This window comes from Marmota flaviventris, chromosome 3 (assembly GCF_047511675.1).
Source record: "Marmota flaviventris isolate mMarFla1 chromosome 3, mMarFla1.hap1, whole genome shotgun sequence".
NCBI classification, from domain to species: Eukaryota; Metazoa; Chordata; class Mammalia; order Rodentia; family Sciuridae; genus Marmota; species Marmota flaviventris.
In genome coordinates this window covers 137,653,467-137,667,569 of record NC_092500.1, presented here as the reverse complement: position 1 = coordinate 137,667,569, position 14,103 = coordinate 137,653,467, and the positions used below count along the sequence as shown (strand labels likewise).

The window sequence follows — 14,103 nt, the reverse complement described above, 5'->3', positions numbered from 1 at the left end:
ATGATGAGAATTCTGTCATTCAAAAGATTTTATCCTAAATGAATATGAGGATCTTAACTGTATATAAAGTAGGGTTTCTTTATATACAGTTCTCTGATACTTTTTTTCCCCAAAATATATGTTTGTATTTCCTACTATGGTTTGTATGACAGCAAACAACCATAAGGACATTTCTACAACTTTAGAAACACATGAGATCACATATCATTTTCTTTTTCATAGAATGTAGTTCATGCATAGTCACTGTGTAATCTCAGAGCTTTACTGCATACACTTTCTGCCTTAAATTAGAATTTTTGTGTAATTACTATGAAATGAAAACTTGGACCTCTTTAAACCTCAAAGAAAGGATAGAATCTACAAATGCTTTGTAGTACATTTAAAGTCATCTTTTAGTAATTGGTGAATATTTATCGTCTATATACATTATCATATTGAAGTCTAAATAAGGGGGCACATTTTGGTTTTTGTTACTGTAGGAATTCTCAAAATTCTACATTACAGTAAGTGGGAGATTTTCTGCTATTTTCTGAATAGCCCTTTTGCTTCACTAAAACTCTTTCCATCAAACTGGTTTCTCTAGGTTGAAAATGTCCGGTTGGTTGATCGAATGTCTTCTAAAAAAGCAGCCCTTGGTACTTTGTATCTGACAGCTACTCACGTCATATTTGTAGAAAATGTACCTGATGCAAGAAAAGAAACATGGGTATGTTTTCCTTGTTTTTTGGCTTTTCGTATTTTCCGTTGCTGGAAGTAAAATAATGTGACCCTCAATTCTTTCCTCAGGGTAAGGTGGGGGCTGTTGGGGTCTGGATGTTCAAAGGACTGTCTCTGGAATGTGTGCCTTGTCCTTTTCTATTGCTGAGTCATATCCACCCAATCAACTTAATCATTGTTAACACTAACCACTTGGACATCAGTAAAGACAAACCAAGATATAGCCTGCAGGTACAAGTGCTTCATGTTATTATAACCATCAAGTAGATATTCAATAATGTCGATATGCCAGATGCAGCATTTTCATAGTGCTTAATTTGTAATATACACATTATTTGCAGGATCCTATAGTGCAGCCATTCAATCATTTTATTAGGTTGTTTCTGTCTATCTGATAATTTTGAAAAGAAAATCTAGAGAAGAGTCCCATCTGCTATTTAAAATAAAAATATGAGATATTTCTTAATTTATTCAGTAGTCTAACCTTGACATTATGACCAGACCAGAATCCCTGAATGGCAGATATCTCCCTTTCCAGACTCCATGGACAGTGTTACATTTTTGCAGAGGTGGCAGGCACTGTGGGGTGGACAGGAGCTTGGAGAATGAAGTGCTGCCATGGAGGATATAGTGTGGACCTTGAAAGACCAGAGAAATGCACTTTAGCATGATTTCTCTTCAGTGAAATCTCTTCCTTAGAGAGCAGAACAGTGGTCACCAGAGGCTGGAAGTCGGGTAAGGAGGGAGGGAATGGAAGGTTGTTAACCAAAGGTACAAAGTTTCAAATAATTAGGAAAGGTAGGTTTTGAGGTCTATTGCACAGAGAGGTACTATAATCAGTAATAATGTATCTTTCAAAATAATTAAGAGAGCAAATTTCAACTGTCTCACCCTAAAGAAATGATAGATAAGCAAGGTGATGAGTATATTAACTTGATTTAATCATTCCTCATTGTATACATACATCAGAACATCACATTGTATCCTAATACTGTACATAGTTATGATTTGTCACTTGAAAGTAAGAGAAAATTAAAAACGAAAATAAATCCTTTCTTCTGCAGCTTGCCTGACCACCAACAGCTCAGAAAACAACAACCCCAACTTGCTATTGAACTTGAGTGTTCCATGTGGAATTAAGGAGCATGGTGGCACCTCCCAGTGGAGCCATCTCTAACTTCTGTTGATTGCAAAAAGTTTATTTTACTAACTTCCCATGACCTTATTTAATTTTAGCTCTTAAGCATATTCAACATTTAAGTACCAAATGTTCTCTTACCTGAAGTTGTGCACAATTGTATGCTAAATAGTTTGTTTCAAAATAATTATGCTGGATATCAGAAAGCTTTATATATATAAAAGCTAAATTGAGACAGTTGGTTCTCACTTGGAACATCTCATTTCTTGTTATCTGGGCACAGGTGGTGACTTAGCTGAAGGTTGGGTTGTGTTTCTTATTTGTGTGGCTCAAAGACCTGTGTTAGTCCTTGTCATATCTGTTGGTTATTTGTGCTTAGTGCATCCAAAATAACTTTTGGTTTCTAGATTCTTCACAGTCAGATTTCCACCATTGAAAAACAGGCAACAGCTGCTACTGGATGTCCTCTTCTGATTCGCTGCAAGAACTTTCAGATCATACAGCTCATCATACCACAAGAAAGAGATTGCCATGACGTGTACATCTCTCTGACACGCCTTGCACGGCCAGGTAGGCCAGAGGACTTGGCATTGAATATGGACCCACTCTTAAGCAAATCACAAACCATGTGCAAGAATTTGTTCAGTTTTATGAATACTACTGTTTTAGGAATTGTATGTCGTCCTTGTACTTAGCTGAGGCCAAGAAGTCTGAATGATCACCTGCCATGTAATTCCTTGTCCTTGGGGGTTTCTCCTGAGTTTGTTACTTGATGGGCCTCTTTCATTAATCTTGGTATTCACATTTTCTTGGTAGAGGTTGTGTGTTTTCCTTTTAGGATGAAATCATCTTAAAATTATGTCCTTCTGATATACTATGGTAATTGAACCACCTTGAATGAGGGCCCAAGACAGAACTGATAAATTGTTTTGCAGCATTGTTAACCAAATGCTTCTTGTATATTCCTCCTCCTCTCAGGGATTTTAAGGTTTGGTTTCCTTGGTTTTTGATGTAAAACATATTTTTCAAGGTTGGTGCACCTAACTAGACTTTTGTTAGCATCAGTGAATATTTGGGGTATGGATATGTTGATTCTTTTAAACAGAACGTCCTTAGATATGGTGGGAGGAATGTCTATTTTCGAAAAATAGTTTCTTTCATTTACAATCTTGTTCTAGCCTGTGTGTCACATTGGGGTCTTTAGTTTACTACTTACTTCTACAGAAGTGTTTTTTTGTGTTTCTCTGTGGCTTGTGTCAGCTATGAAATTCTTCTGCTTAAGGGAACTTTTGGGTTCCTTCAGAGAATACTGTGAAAAAACACCATTTATCTAGAAGTAAAGTGTTATATAGCAGTCCTCAATTAGGGAAATAGGATATGTGCTTATTTACTTTGCCAGATGCGTTTTGATTCAGGACAAGAAGTTTGTGAACTTTTCAAGGCATTGGCGGGGTCTTGAGATCCTTATGATATGACCATATCATTTGTAGGTAGCTAAGAGCCATATTTAATGGAAATGATGCATGCACAAGCTGTCAAAATCTGGTAATTTTGACTTTGCTTTGTTCCCCTTTAAAGGCAGTTGGTTGAGGTCTTTTCCTCTAAGTATGTTGAAAAGAAATGCAGAGTAAGCCAGAAAAGCAGTTGAACTTTTTGGAGGGTGCACTATAATTGGAACAGAAGTTCTGGGAAGATGTACATTAGGTTGCACGCAGCAGAGAATGCGAGGAGAATTGTGTGCCAGCAACTTCTGTGTCACTGATTAATGGATGTACTGGGTAATAAATGTGCTGTGACCGGATTAATGGGATTTAGTAATAGTCCAGAGAACTGGGAAAGGGCTGAGCAGCTGGAAGAGTAGATCACAGCGGTGGAGGGGGCTGTGGCCCGGAGCCAGAAAAGTGCCAGGACTTTCACTGCGAGGATCCACAAGGAGGAAAACCATTCTGTTCCTCTGCTTTTAAAAATATGTACTTTTTCTTAAAAGGTGATGTTTTGGGAGTTAGGTATTAAAGGCAGCCAGAGACCTGACTGGTTACCTTTTCCAAAAAAGGAAGCATAGCAATTAATTGAGTTAAAGCCATCACCTGAGAGGATTTAAAAAGACTCACTAACAGTTTGAATATGGGCATTAGAAATGTCAGTTTATGTAACACACAGTGCTTTAATAAGTGTGGGAAGATAAAATAGAACTAAAGGCGGTTTCACAGATTTATATTAAAGGCAGTGCTGAAGTCAGGACATATTACTGGCTCCACCCCTGGAAGCAGTGTTTTGAGACTGGGTGGAGATGAGGAGAGGTAGAGGGGGTCAGATATGAAAAGGCCACTCTCAACCTGGGGAAGGAGTAGTTCATCAGAACCCTCTAAGGATAGGTTCCAAAATGCACCTTCCCCTTCCCCTTCCCCTTCCCCTCTCCCTTTCCCTTTCCCTTCCCCTTCTCCTTCCCCTGGGTATATCACAGTGAAAGAGATCTTTGCAAAGCTCTCAAGAGTCTTAGGATTTCTGGGATGAGGGTAAATCAAATTACTGAAAAATTGGGAGAGGTTGTTTTATTTTTATTTTTAATTTTTTTTTTTTTTTTTTTTTGCTTTTTGTAAGAATAATGGTAAGCATTTGGTCAGGGGCTATGAAAGATTCTGATACAAAATAATGTGGCCAAATTCAGTAAGCTCTTTAATTCTCAGTAAAGAAACAGGTTAAAATAAAAGTTGTGACCTAAATGAGAAAATAAGTTAAACCCCATAGATCCAATTATGAATAAGGAGATAAAGTTTTCTGATTGAAAGACCCCTGTTTCTCAAGGGCTTCTGTTTTTCCCATGTTCTCTTAATTCTTGCTTCTAATTTGCTTTCTGCTGTTTGTTTTTATATCAATTATTTTTCCTTCTTTAGTGTTTGTGGGCCCTTTAACATTTAAATAATTTCTTTTGTTTATTTTCCCATTTTTACTAAATTACAGCTTTCTAGTTCATCTCAGCATCTCAACTCCCAATTCCTCTGCAATCTTTTTTTTTCCTGTGCTATGGATTGAACCCAGGGTCTCACACATGCAAAGCACATGCTGTGCTCTGATCTACACCCCCATCCCAGTTTATTTATTATGATTTTTAAAAAAACTCATAATTAAGGTAGTCTCATTTGCTTAATTTTAACTTTTTATGTTTCTTCTTAGTCATTGATATTCAAATGGACTTTAAAGTGGAGTTTCTTATTGATGATGCTAATCTGAGTCTAGTAGTCCTTTTTTACTGTGTTAGTGTCAGTAGTCCTAATGCTTAATTAAAAATAGGCATCCTCCTTACTTTTACTTTAAATATGCAAAATCCAACAAAAGTTGTGTTAGCTTCACCTTACTCCAGATGGTCTTTCAACTATATTTATTTTAGTTTCTTGAATTCAGCAGAATATCTGGAGCAATTTGTTTATCATGAGTTACTAAAACCCTCTATTTCTTTTTTTTTAAGAGAGAGAGAAGAGAGAGAGAGAGAGAGAGAGAGAGAGAGAGAGAGAGAGAGAGAGAGAATTTTTTAATATTTATTTTTTTTAGTTTTCGGCAGACACAGCATCTTTATTTGTATGTGGTGCTGAGGATCGAACCCAGCACCGTGCACATGCCAGGCAAACATGCTACCATTTGAGCCGCATCCCCAGCCCCAAACCCCCCATATTTCTGTGTCCTTCTGATATAGCTTGTAACTTTGCCCTCCTTACCCATCCTTCACATTCTGCTCATGCTGAAATGGTGTTGTTTTTCTTTCAATTTTAAAGTACTTTTGATTTTAATATTAAATTGCCTTCTGATTTTTTCATTTAGTCTTTAATAAGAGGCTGTTCTTCCATATTTTTCCCTAAATATTCTGTTTTCATAACCTTTTCCCAATACCTGGGAATCAAGCTAGGTGATTTCCCTTCCTTCCCTAATGTTTTGTCTTCCCCATCCCTCTCTTTCTGGTGGCAGAATGAGCATCCTTTCATTTGTATGGGAGGGAAGGAGCAGAGAGTGGGAGGTGATGGGGGCACCATTTGCTGGCTTGCTAGTTCCAAGTCTAGAGTTTTCCACCAGAAGCCTTCCTTGCATCTTCTCTAGAGTGAGATTATCTGAGAGTAAGGATGTTGATGAGAGCAATGGAGATGGAACTGGATTGTAGTGACATGTTTCCATGGGTTAAAGAAGACCACCATGAACAGTGCAGAAATAACATCAGTCAAAACATGCATCTCTATGTTTGGGTGAAGGTCCTGCTTTTGACTGAAGCACCGATTAGGCTATTCTAGAAATGCAGCTGAACTGATATTCACTTTTCATTTCATGTAGCATGTTAGCAATTGTCATTTTGGTTTCTGAATCTTTATTTCCACACACTTTTTTTGAAAAATTTTTTTTTTTAATTTTAAAATTCAAGCTGCCCATGAATTTTACTCCTTCAGTCCAGAGGCATGTAAAGTATTTTCTCTTTTTAAAAATTTTTATCTCTTCTTTTCAGTTTCAGATGACAGTAGAGTCTATTTTGACATATTTACACAAACATTCTTATGGGAAGAAAGAACTCCTGTGCCCTTCCAGTAATGGGGCCTCTTAGAATGCGGCCCTCAGGGCACATCCTCTTGAACCTGCTGGTCCCTAACAGCAAAAGACTCCAGACTTTGTGATGTGCAAACACAGTGAAGTATCAGACATGTTTTAAGAGTAGGTATTTTAAGAGTGGCAAATCAACTGAGGGATGGAACTTTTCTAGATAGAGTAGGCAAATATTTTTCCCTCAGTTAAAATTCTATGAAGTTTAAAGATTTTTCTAGAATGAAAAGCAGCTCTGCACAACAAAGAAACACTTAACAGTGAAGATCAGGAGGAAATATTTGCAAGCCATTTTTTAAAATAAGGGATTAGTATCCAAAATATGTAAGGAACTGAACTCTAAAGAAAGAAAACACATAATCTGATTAAGAAATGGTCAAGGAGCCTAAACAGACATTTTTCAAAAGAGGATAGATACATAAAGAAAAATTCTCAGCATTGCTAATCATTAGGGAGAAGCAATTAAAGCCACATTGAGAGATCTCCTCACACTTGCTAGAGTGGCTAATATAAAAAAGATGGATGATAATTCTTTCATGCTAGTAAGGATGTGGTGGAAAAAAAAACTCTCATACACTGTGGGTGGGAATGTAGATTATTACAGCCATTATGGAAAATGATATGGAGAGTCTTCAAAAAATTAAAAATAGAACTACCACATGATACAGCAGTTCTGCTTCTGAGTATTTATCCAAAAGATCTGAAGTCAATATGTTGAAGAAATGTCTGCACTCTCCTTTCACCAAGATGGGAAGAATAAGCCTGACTTTTAAAAAAAGCTCTATTGCACAACATGGCAAACATAGCTAGTAATTGAATATTGTGTATTTCAGTATTGCGTCAAATGTTCTAATCATAAAAATGTTAAATGTTTGGACTGGGGTTGTGGCTCAGCGGTAGAGTGCTCGCCTAGCATGTGTGAGGCCCTGGGTTCAATCTGCAGCACCACATAAAAATAAATAAATAAAGATATCGTGTCCAACTAAAAAATAAGTATTAAAAAATGTTAAATATTTGAGGTTAGGATATGTTAATTAGGTTGATTTAATCATTCCACGTCATATTTAAAAATCTCAACATGGCACTGTACCTCATAACTGTATGCCACTATAATTTGTCAATATGTAATTTTTTAAAAGGTCTATAACCGAAACAAACAAACAAAAATTAGCCTTCAATTTTTGATCTTACCTCCCTGCTGCTTGCTAAAGATTTTGTTATGTATTTTTTAGGAACTGGGAGTAGAGGAACATAAAATTACAAGGTGGGATATATCCAGTGACATTTACATTTGTGTTAATATACTTTTAATTTTTCAGAGCAGATAGTCCTGTTTTCTTCTGGGCATTTTAACAAGAAGCTGCCCACTTTAACAAGACTGAGCTTTGACTTACAAAAAGGGAGTTTTTTCTGCCTTCATATAGAATTTTATTTCAGTTGGGCCTGACGTTTGGCTGATCACCCTTTTCTTTAAAAATATCCAAAAGAAAATTTTTAATTTCAGTGTCAACCCATTTTAATGTCTTTAGAGTGATCTTGATGTCTTAAGAGTATTTTTAATGTCTGTTATGAATTAATTTTGCTTTTGTTATGTACAGTTTTATTGCCTCTTTGCAGTAGAATAGAAACAGGCATCAGCCCATACACAGAGAAGTATCAGGAATCCTAGAATGTTTTTCTCTACCTTTAAACCTATTTGTAAATATTTAACCAAGAAAACTTAACTTCCACTATTACCCCATATTCATCAGCTCTTTCTTCAGAGGGAACTGTAGTGTTCTCAAGAGATTCTTTTGGCATCTTAAACAAATTGCATTTGTGGTTAACATTATGGTAGCAGAAGCCTGAGTCATGAAAATGGTAGTTAGAGATGGAAAAGATGTGTCAGTGTTGAAGCAGCTGTTCCCAGAACAGGATCTCAGTTTTTTTTTTTTTATGCTGTCTCCCAATAAGCTGACAAGAAACCATTTTTACTGGAAGAGTCTGCTCTGTGTTTATGTGTCCATGCACCTGTATGTATTTTATTATTTGTTCAAATAGTCAGTATTTCAAGTTTTGAAATTTAGAAAGATGACATCAAGAGAGACTGAAAGAGTCTAAGGTATCCAGTCAAGTTCTTTTTATTCATAGAAGTGTGTGTGTAATGACTTAAAATACGACCATGTCTTTCTTCCATGTGTATGAGTCACTTCAACAGCAACCAACATGAGTTTGAAACGGCCCGTGTGTAACTCATCCTCTTGCTGGTGGTGAGATTATTTATAGGGTCTCCAAATACATGTGTCTAGGAGCTTTAAATTGTGCTAACTCGGGCTGGGGATGTGGCTCAAGCGGTAACACGCTCGCCTGGCATGCGCGGGGCGCTGGGTTTGATCCTCAGCACCACATACAAATAAAGTAAAGATGTTGTGTCCACCGAAAACTAAAAAAAAAAAATAAAATAAAAAAAATAAAAATTCTTTCTCTCTCTCTCTTTCTCTCTCCCTTTAAAAAAAAATTATGCTAACTGAAGACTATTAGCAAGTGAAGGAATAAATAGGATGTAGGAAAAATACAAAAATGGAGAAATTTATTTGAGAGAAACAGGAAGACTAGGGGCATGAAACAAGGAAAGTATGGGAAGAGCAAAGAAGGATCTGCATTGGAGGAGCGTGTGTGCCGTGGTCCGGAGCCTACAGTCTGCAACCAGACAGCCTCATTTCAGTCTTCATTTCTCACCCATTAGCCTTGTGGCCCTGTGTAAAGGAATGTTTCTCAAACTTCTTTGCCTCTCATTCTCATCTGTAAAACCACCACAGTGCTTACTAACTGGATCAACACATTTATTAGGGCAGAATCTAGAACAAACAAGGACTTCATTAATTATTATTAGTAATGTTTAGGTCTGAACTGTCCAATATGGTAGCCACTGGTCACATGTGACTGGCTGATTAGTGCTTAAAATGTGACTGAATCTGAACTGAGACGTGTCATTCAATATAAAATACACATGGAATTTCAAAGATGGTAGAAAATGAAATGTATAAATATTAATATACTTTGCATCATGTACATATTGAAATGATAATATTTAGTAATAATATTATTTAGTAATAATATTACTAAATTAATTTCGTTTTTTTAACTTCTTAAAGTGTGGCTGCAAGGACAATTTTAATAACATATGTGGCTTGCATTGTATTTCTGATGGACAGTGCTGGCCTGGACACTTTCCTTTTATGGCAAGAATCGAGGAAGAAAACCAAATCCTAAATTTTATTGCAAAAAGAAAAACAATGTGGTCATTGGGCTTGGCCTCACAAGCATAAAAGGCAATATATAAAGACAGAAATACCATGAAAAATTTGAGAAAAGACTTTGGTGGTACATCCTTTGACTCCATGACCAGACCACTGTGTCTTACACATTGATATCTTATTATGAATTTTATCGATATGAGCAGTAAAGTTATATTTAAGTAGTTATTATATGTTCAAGTGTTTTTAAACATAAACAGCTTTTCCAACTGTTTTGTTTTTTAATTTTTAGTATTGTGAGCATCAAAATGTGGAAGTGGCCTGGCCTCCTTTCTACCTCTGAGAGGCTACTCCAAACCCCAAATTGAGATATATATCTTGAATTATTGATGTCTAAAGAACACACACATTCTTCATTATTTTTATGCTTCATATTTTATGTGGTTTGGAAAAAAATATTCACTTTTAAAGCAACTAGGTGGGTGGGTGGGGGGAAACACAGGGAGAAAAAGCCCTGTTTTCTAAAAGGAAAGAAGCTCTTGCAAAGTTGAGTCCAGATGCCCCAAGACCTTGTCAGGAGGAGGAGCTGGGTGACCCTGGTCACAGAGGGTGCTTCTGGGATTGTGCCAGGGGTGAGATGGTGAGCTCTAGCTGGGACAGAATGTTTTTGGGGAGATTTGGTTCTGGCTTTGACTCAGCTTGATTTGGCTTATTCTCCCTTTTCTTGCAGTGAAATATGAGGAGTTATACTGCTTTTCATTCAACCCCAAGCTGGATAAAGAAGAAAGAGAACAAGGTTGGATGCAGATCGATCTCAGTGAAGAATACAAGCGAATGGGCCTCCCTAATAATTATTGGCAGCTCAGTGATGTGAATAGAGACTATAAAGTGAGTGGAGGCAGTTAGCGAAATCCAAATAGTCAGTCCACATGGAATCATGACTTTCATATCCTTTGGGTGTTTTGTCTCTTTGTAGGTATAAGTGTGTGGGTTCCCAAGCCTCTCTTAGTTATTGCTAGCTTTATTTTTTCTCTCTGCACCTAGAATCAGAAAGTTTGAACAAGGGAACCTTAGAGACCATCACTAGTAGATACTCCTCCTCTTATGTTTGAGGAATTGGAAATTCAAGGAGGTCCTGTGGAGACCTTGTGGCCAGGCAGTTGGTGGGAGGGCTGGCTGGGACCTCATTCTCCCATCACATCTTTTTATAGCACAGGGAGCGATTAGTGGGGAAGTCAGAGAGACTCTGATGGCAGTTTGGCACCAGCTCCTCAGTGTGCTCACTGGACTTTTGATTGGTACACAAGGTCACCAAGAGGTTCCCCCAGAGAGATGTGGGGAAATATGTCTACTCTTGTAGAAAGGAACAGAGAGGAGGGAAACAGGAGTAGCAAATGAAATTCATGTTCTTTGCAGTGGTGGATTTTCACATCAGTGTTGGCTTCATTATTCTTAAACTGTTTGAAGCAATAATATTAATGTAAGAAACTTCCAGAAAGTTTACAAAAAACTGAGGGGGGTTAATTACCAACCCACCACCCCAATACTTTAACATTCTTCTGTGGCTTTTTTTTTTTTCATTCTTGTTATTTTGTAGTGTTGGGGATTGAACCGAGGGCCTGAGGCAACCTCCCACCCCGAGTCCACTCTTCTGTCTTAAAATTTTCCTTCATTTTTTTTTCTCATCTACTTACTTTGATAACTTTTTTCTTATCTAAGTAATGCTTGCGTTTTGGGCCATTCACATTGACTCTTCTGGCAATTGCCTGTTCATATCTCTGCTCTTTTTTTTCTGTAAGATTGTCTTTTTTGGGGGGAAGGGCTGATAGAAGTATTTTATATATTTTAGGTAATAATCTGTTATAATTTGTGTAACTATTGCAAATATTTCCACTCAGGAGCTGTTGATAGTTCCTGGGGTGTCTTGATTCTTTTTTTTTAATCAAGTTTTATATTTTAGCATATTGTTGAAAAATAAAATCCCTGGTCTATTTGCTAAGCTTTGTCCAAATTTGATACTGTGTAAATTCTATAATTACATTTTTAGTTATTACGATTATCATAGCTTTATAATAAATCTTAATTTCCTTTAGGTTTGGTCCTTCCACATCCTTTTTCAGAGTATCCTGCATTTATAGTCTATTTGGGGTAGAATAGATACTCAATATACTGATTCCTCTTTGTAATTACACTTCAATTTAACAATGAAGCCTTGTTTAATCATTTTAAAGTATCTGGGTAACACTATCAGTCTAGATTTTTCTCTTACTGAAGCCAGCCTTTGCATTGAATTTTTAGGCTGGAAATAAAAGGAAGGGAAATCCAAGTTTAAGGAAGAAAATTGGATGTCTCTTTAAAAAATAAAATAAAATAAAAAGCATGTACACATCCTTGGGCAAGGAAGAAAATGAAGTGGGGCCACATCTAGTGTAATAGCGTTTTCTTGGAAATGCAGGTTCTTTTTCTTTTTGACAAGATTTCCTTTTAGAATTAGCATTACAGACATGACTCATGAGCAGTCATTAAAGTCCTACATTGTACAGACTGCAAAACATGTTACTCAACATTTCTTTTCAAAAGTAACACGCAGCAAAACAAAGATAACCATCAATAAACTGCATTGAGACAGAAGAGGTAAAAACCTAGGGAATTTTCTGAATTTATAAATATCACTGAAATAGGGGAAAAGATGATATATCCTGATTTATTACCATTTTAGAAATAGGATACAAATTGTGTTCTTCCAGAATATTTCTGTTAGTCCACTGAGAGAGTTTTGTCCTAATCCCTTCCTTGTGATTTTCGTCTCATGATGGAGAAGATGTGTACTTTTTGATTCCTTCCTTTACAAGTCATTTTATTTTTCTTCTCATAGATCCTTTGAGGTAGGTGGGGCAAATGGTGTCACATGATGGAGAAGAAAACTACTGATGATGGAATTGACACCAGACATAGAGTATGATGACTTAGGCCTCTAGAGGTAGTTCTGCCATTTTCTATTTGTGTAGTCTTGGACAGGTTAATTATTAATATTATTATGTCAGTTCTGTCCTCATTTCTCCATCATTTATGATACTTGCTTATGGTAATTTAACTCTCGGAGCCAGGATTTTGTTTTATATCCAACTTTGGAATTATCTGTCTTTAAATAAAGTAATTGGCATTTATTACTAGGTTAAATTTTTAGTTGAACTCTCTTGGTCTACAATTTTAAATATATCCCAAACCTGTGATTTTATAAAAGCCATTTACTTCAGTTTGCTACACCTATGTTTTATGTATTATTATTCTATTTTATTTGTTTATACATAAGTCATTTTGTGCTGTTCATACCCTTCTTTTCCTCATTCATCATAAATTTCTTAAAACAAGTTTTAGATCCTAAATGTTTAAGAAGAAACTTTGTATGTAGGTATATCCCAATTCTTGAGTAATTGGCCTTGAATACAGAGGTCTCAGACCACCTGCATCACATCTGAGATGGAAAACAACCTGGGACAGCAATTCATTTACTGGAAGTTTATAACCTGGTCAACAAAGATCAGTTGTTCTGGGAATATGAGATGTTCAAGGCCCCAAATTCTGTTGTTTATATCTGCCCCAGTACCTAAAAACAATGCCTGGAATATAGTAAGTACTCAGCAAAAGTTTATTGAATGGGGCGAAAGAATTACCAAGAAAATTCCTCAGGGTAGGACAACACAGAGACGTGCGGGCACTCCTGGCAGGCTAATTTATTTAGTGGAAGGAAAAGAAAATTGTTTTCCTTATTTATTAAAAGTTAAAATGATTAGCTTTCTAATCTATTTTCATAATTAACTAAGGCACAATCAGAAGAAACATAAAAGATTCAGGGAAAAAATCTTCAGGAAAAAAGCTTTTTTCACATTTATGAACTTTTCCTATTCTCTCTGAATTTTCTTTCTTGATTTTCAAAACCAGACAAAATTGTGGGAGGCTTATTGAGGTTAATGGTGGCTTATATTTCCACCATATTTAAAATCTCATCTGTGCTATAATGTGGTACATGATTCATTACTAGAATTTGGACTGCAGCTCTGAGCCTGTAGTATAAGTGACAATTTACCACATTTTTTTTATTGTGGTAAAAAATACGTAACACACAGTGAGCCATATTAACCATTTTAAGTATATGGTTTGGTAATGCTCAATATATTCACATTATTGTCTAGCTTATCTCTACAATAAATCAGCTTACAAAAATTAAATTCTGTGCCCGTTAAACAGCAACTCCCCATTCCCCCTGGCAACCATCATTCTACTTCTGTTTCTATGAATTTGATTATTTTATATAACCTCACATCAGTGGAATCATACAATATTGTCTCTGGAGTGGCATAGGTCACTTAACATAATGTCCTCAAGGTTAATCTGTTATAGTATGTGACAGAATTTCCTGCCTTTTAAAAAAGC

At 36.3% G+C, this 14,103-nt stretch overlaps 1 protein-coding gene across 1 annotated transcript in view; it reads left to right on the top strand.

The window, feature by feature from the left end:
* The first annotated feature begins 583 nt into the window (after positions 1–583).
* Mtmr7 (myotubularin related protein 7) overlaps positions 584–14,103 on the top strand; it is a 64,481-nt gene continuing 50,961 nt past the window's right edge. The window contains exons 1-3 of the mRNA XM_027954690.3: positions 584–706; positions 2,263–2,425; positions 10,400–10,557. Coding sequence (XP_027810491.3) covers positions 611–706; positions 2,263–2,425; positions 10,400–10,557 — 417 coding nt within the window. The 5' untranslated portion in view covers positions 584–610. The remainder of the gene's footprint in view (positions 707–2,262; positions 2,426–10,399; positions 10,558–14,103) is intronic.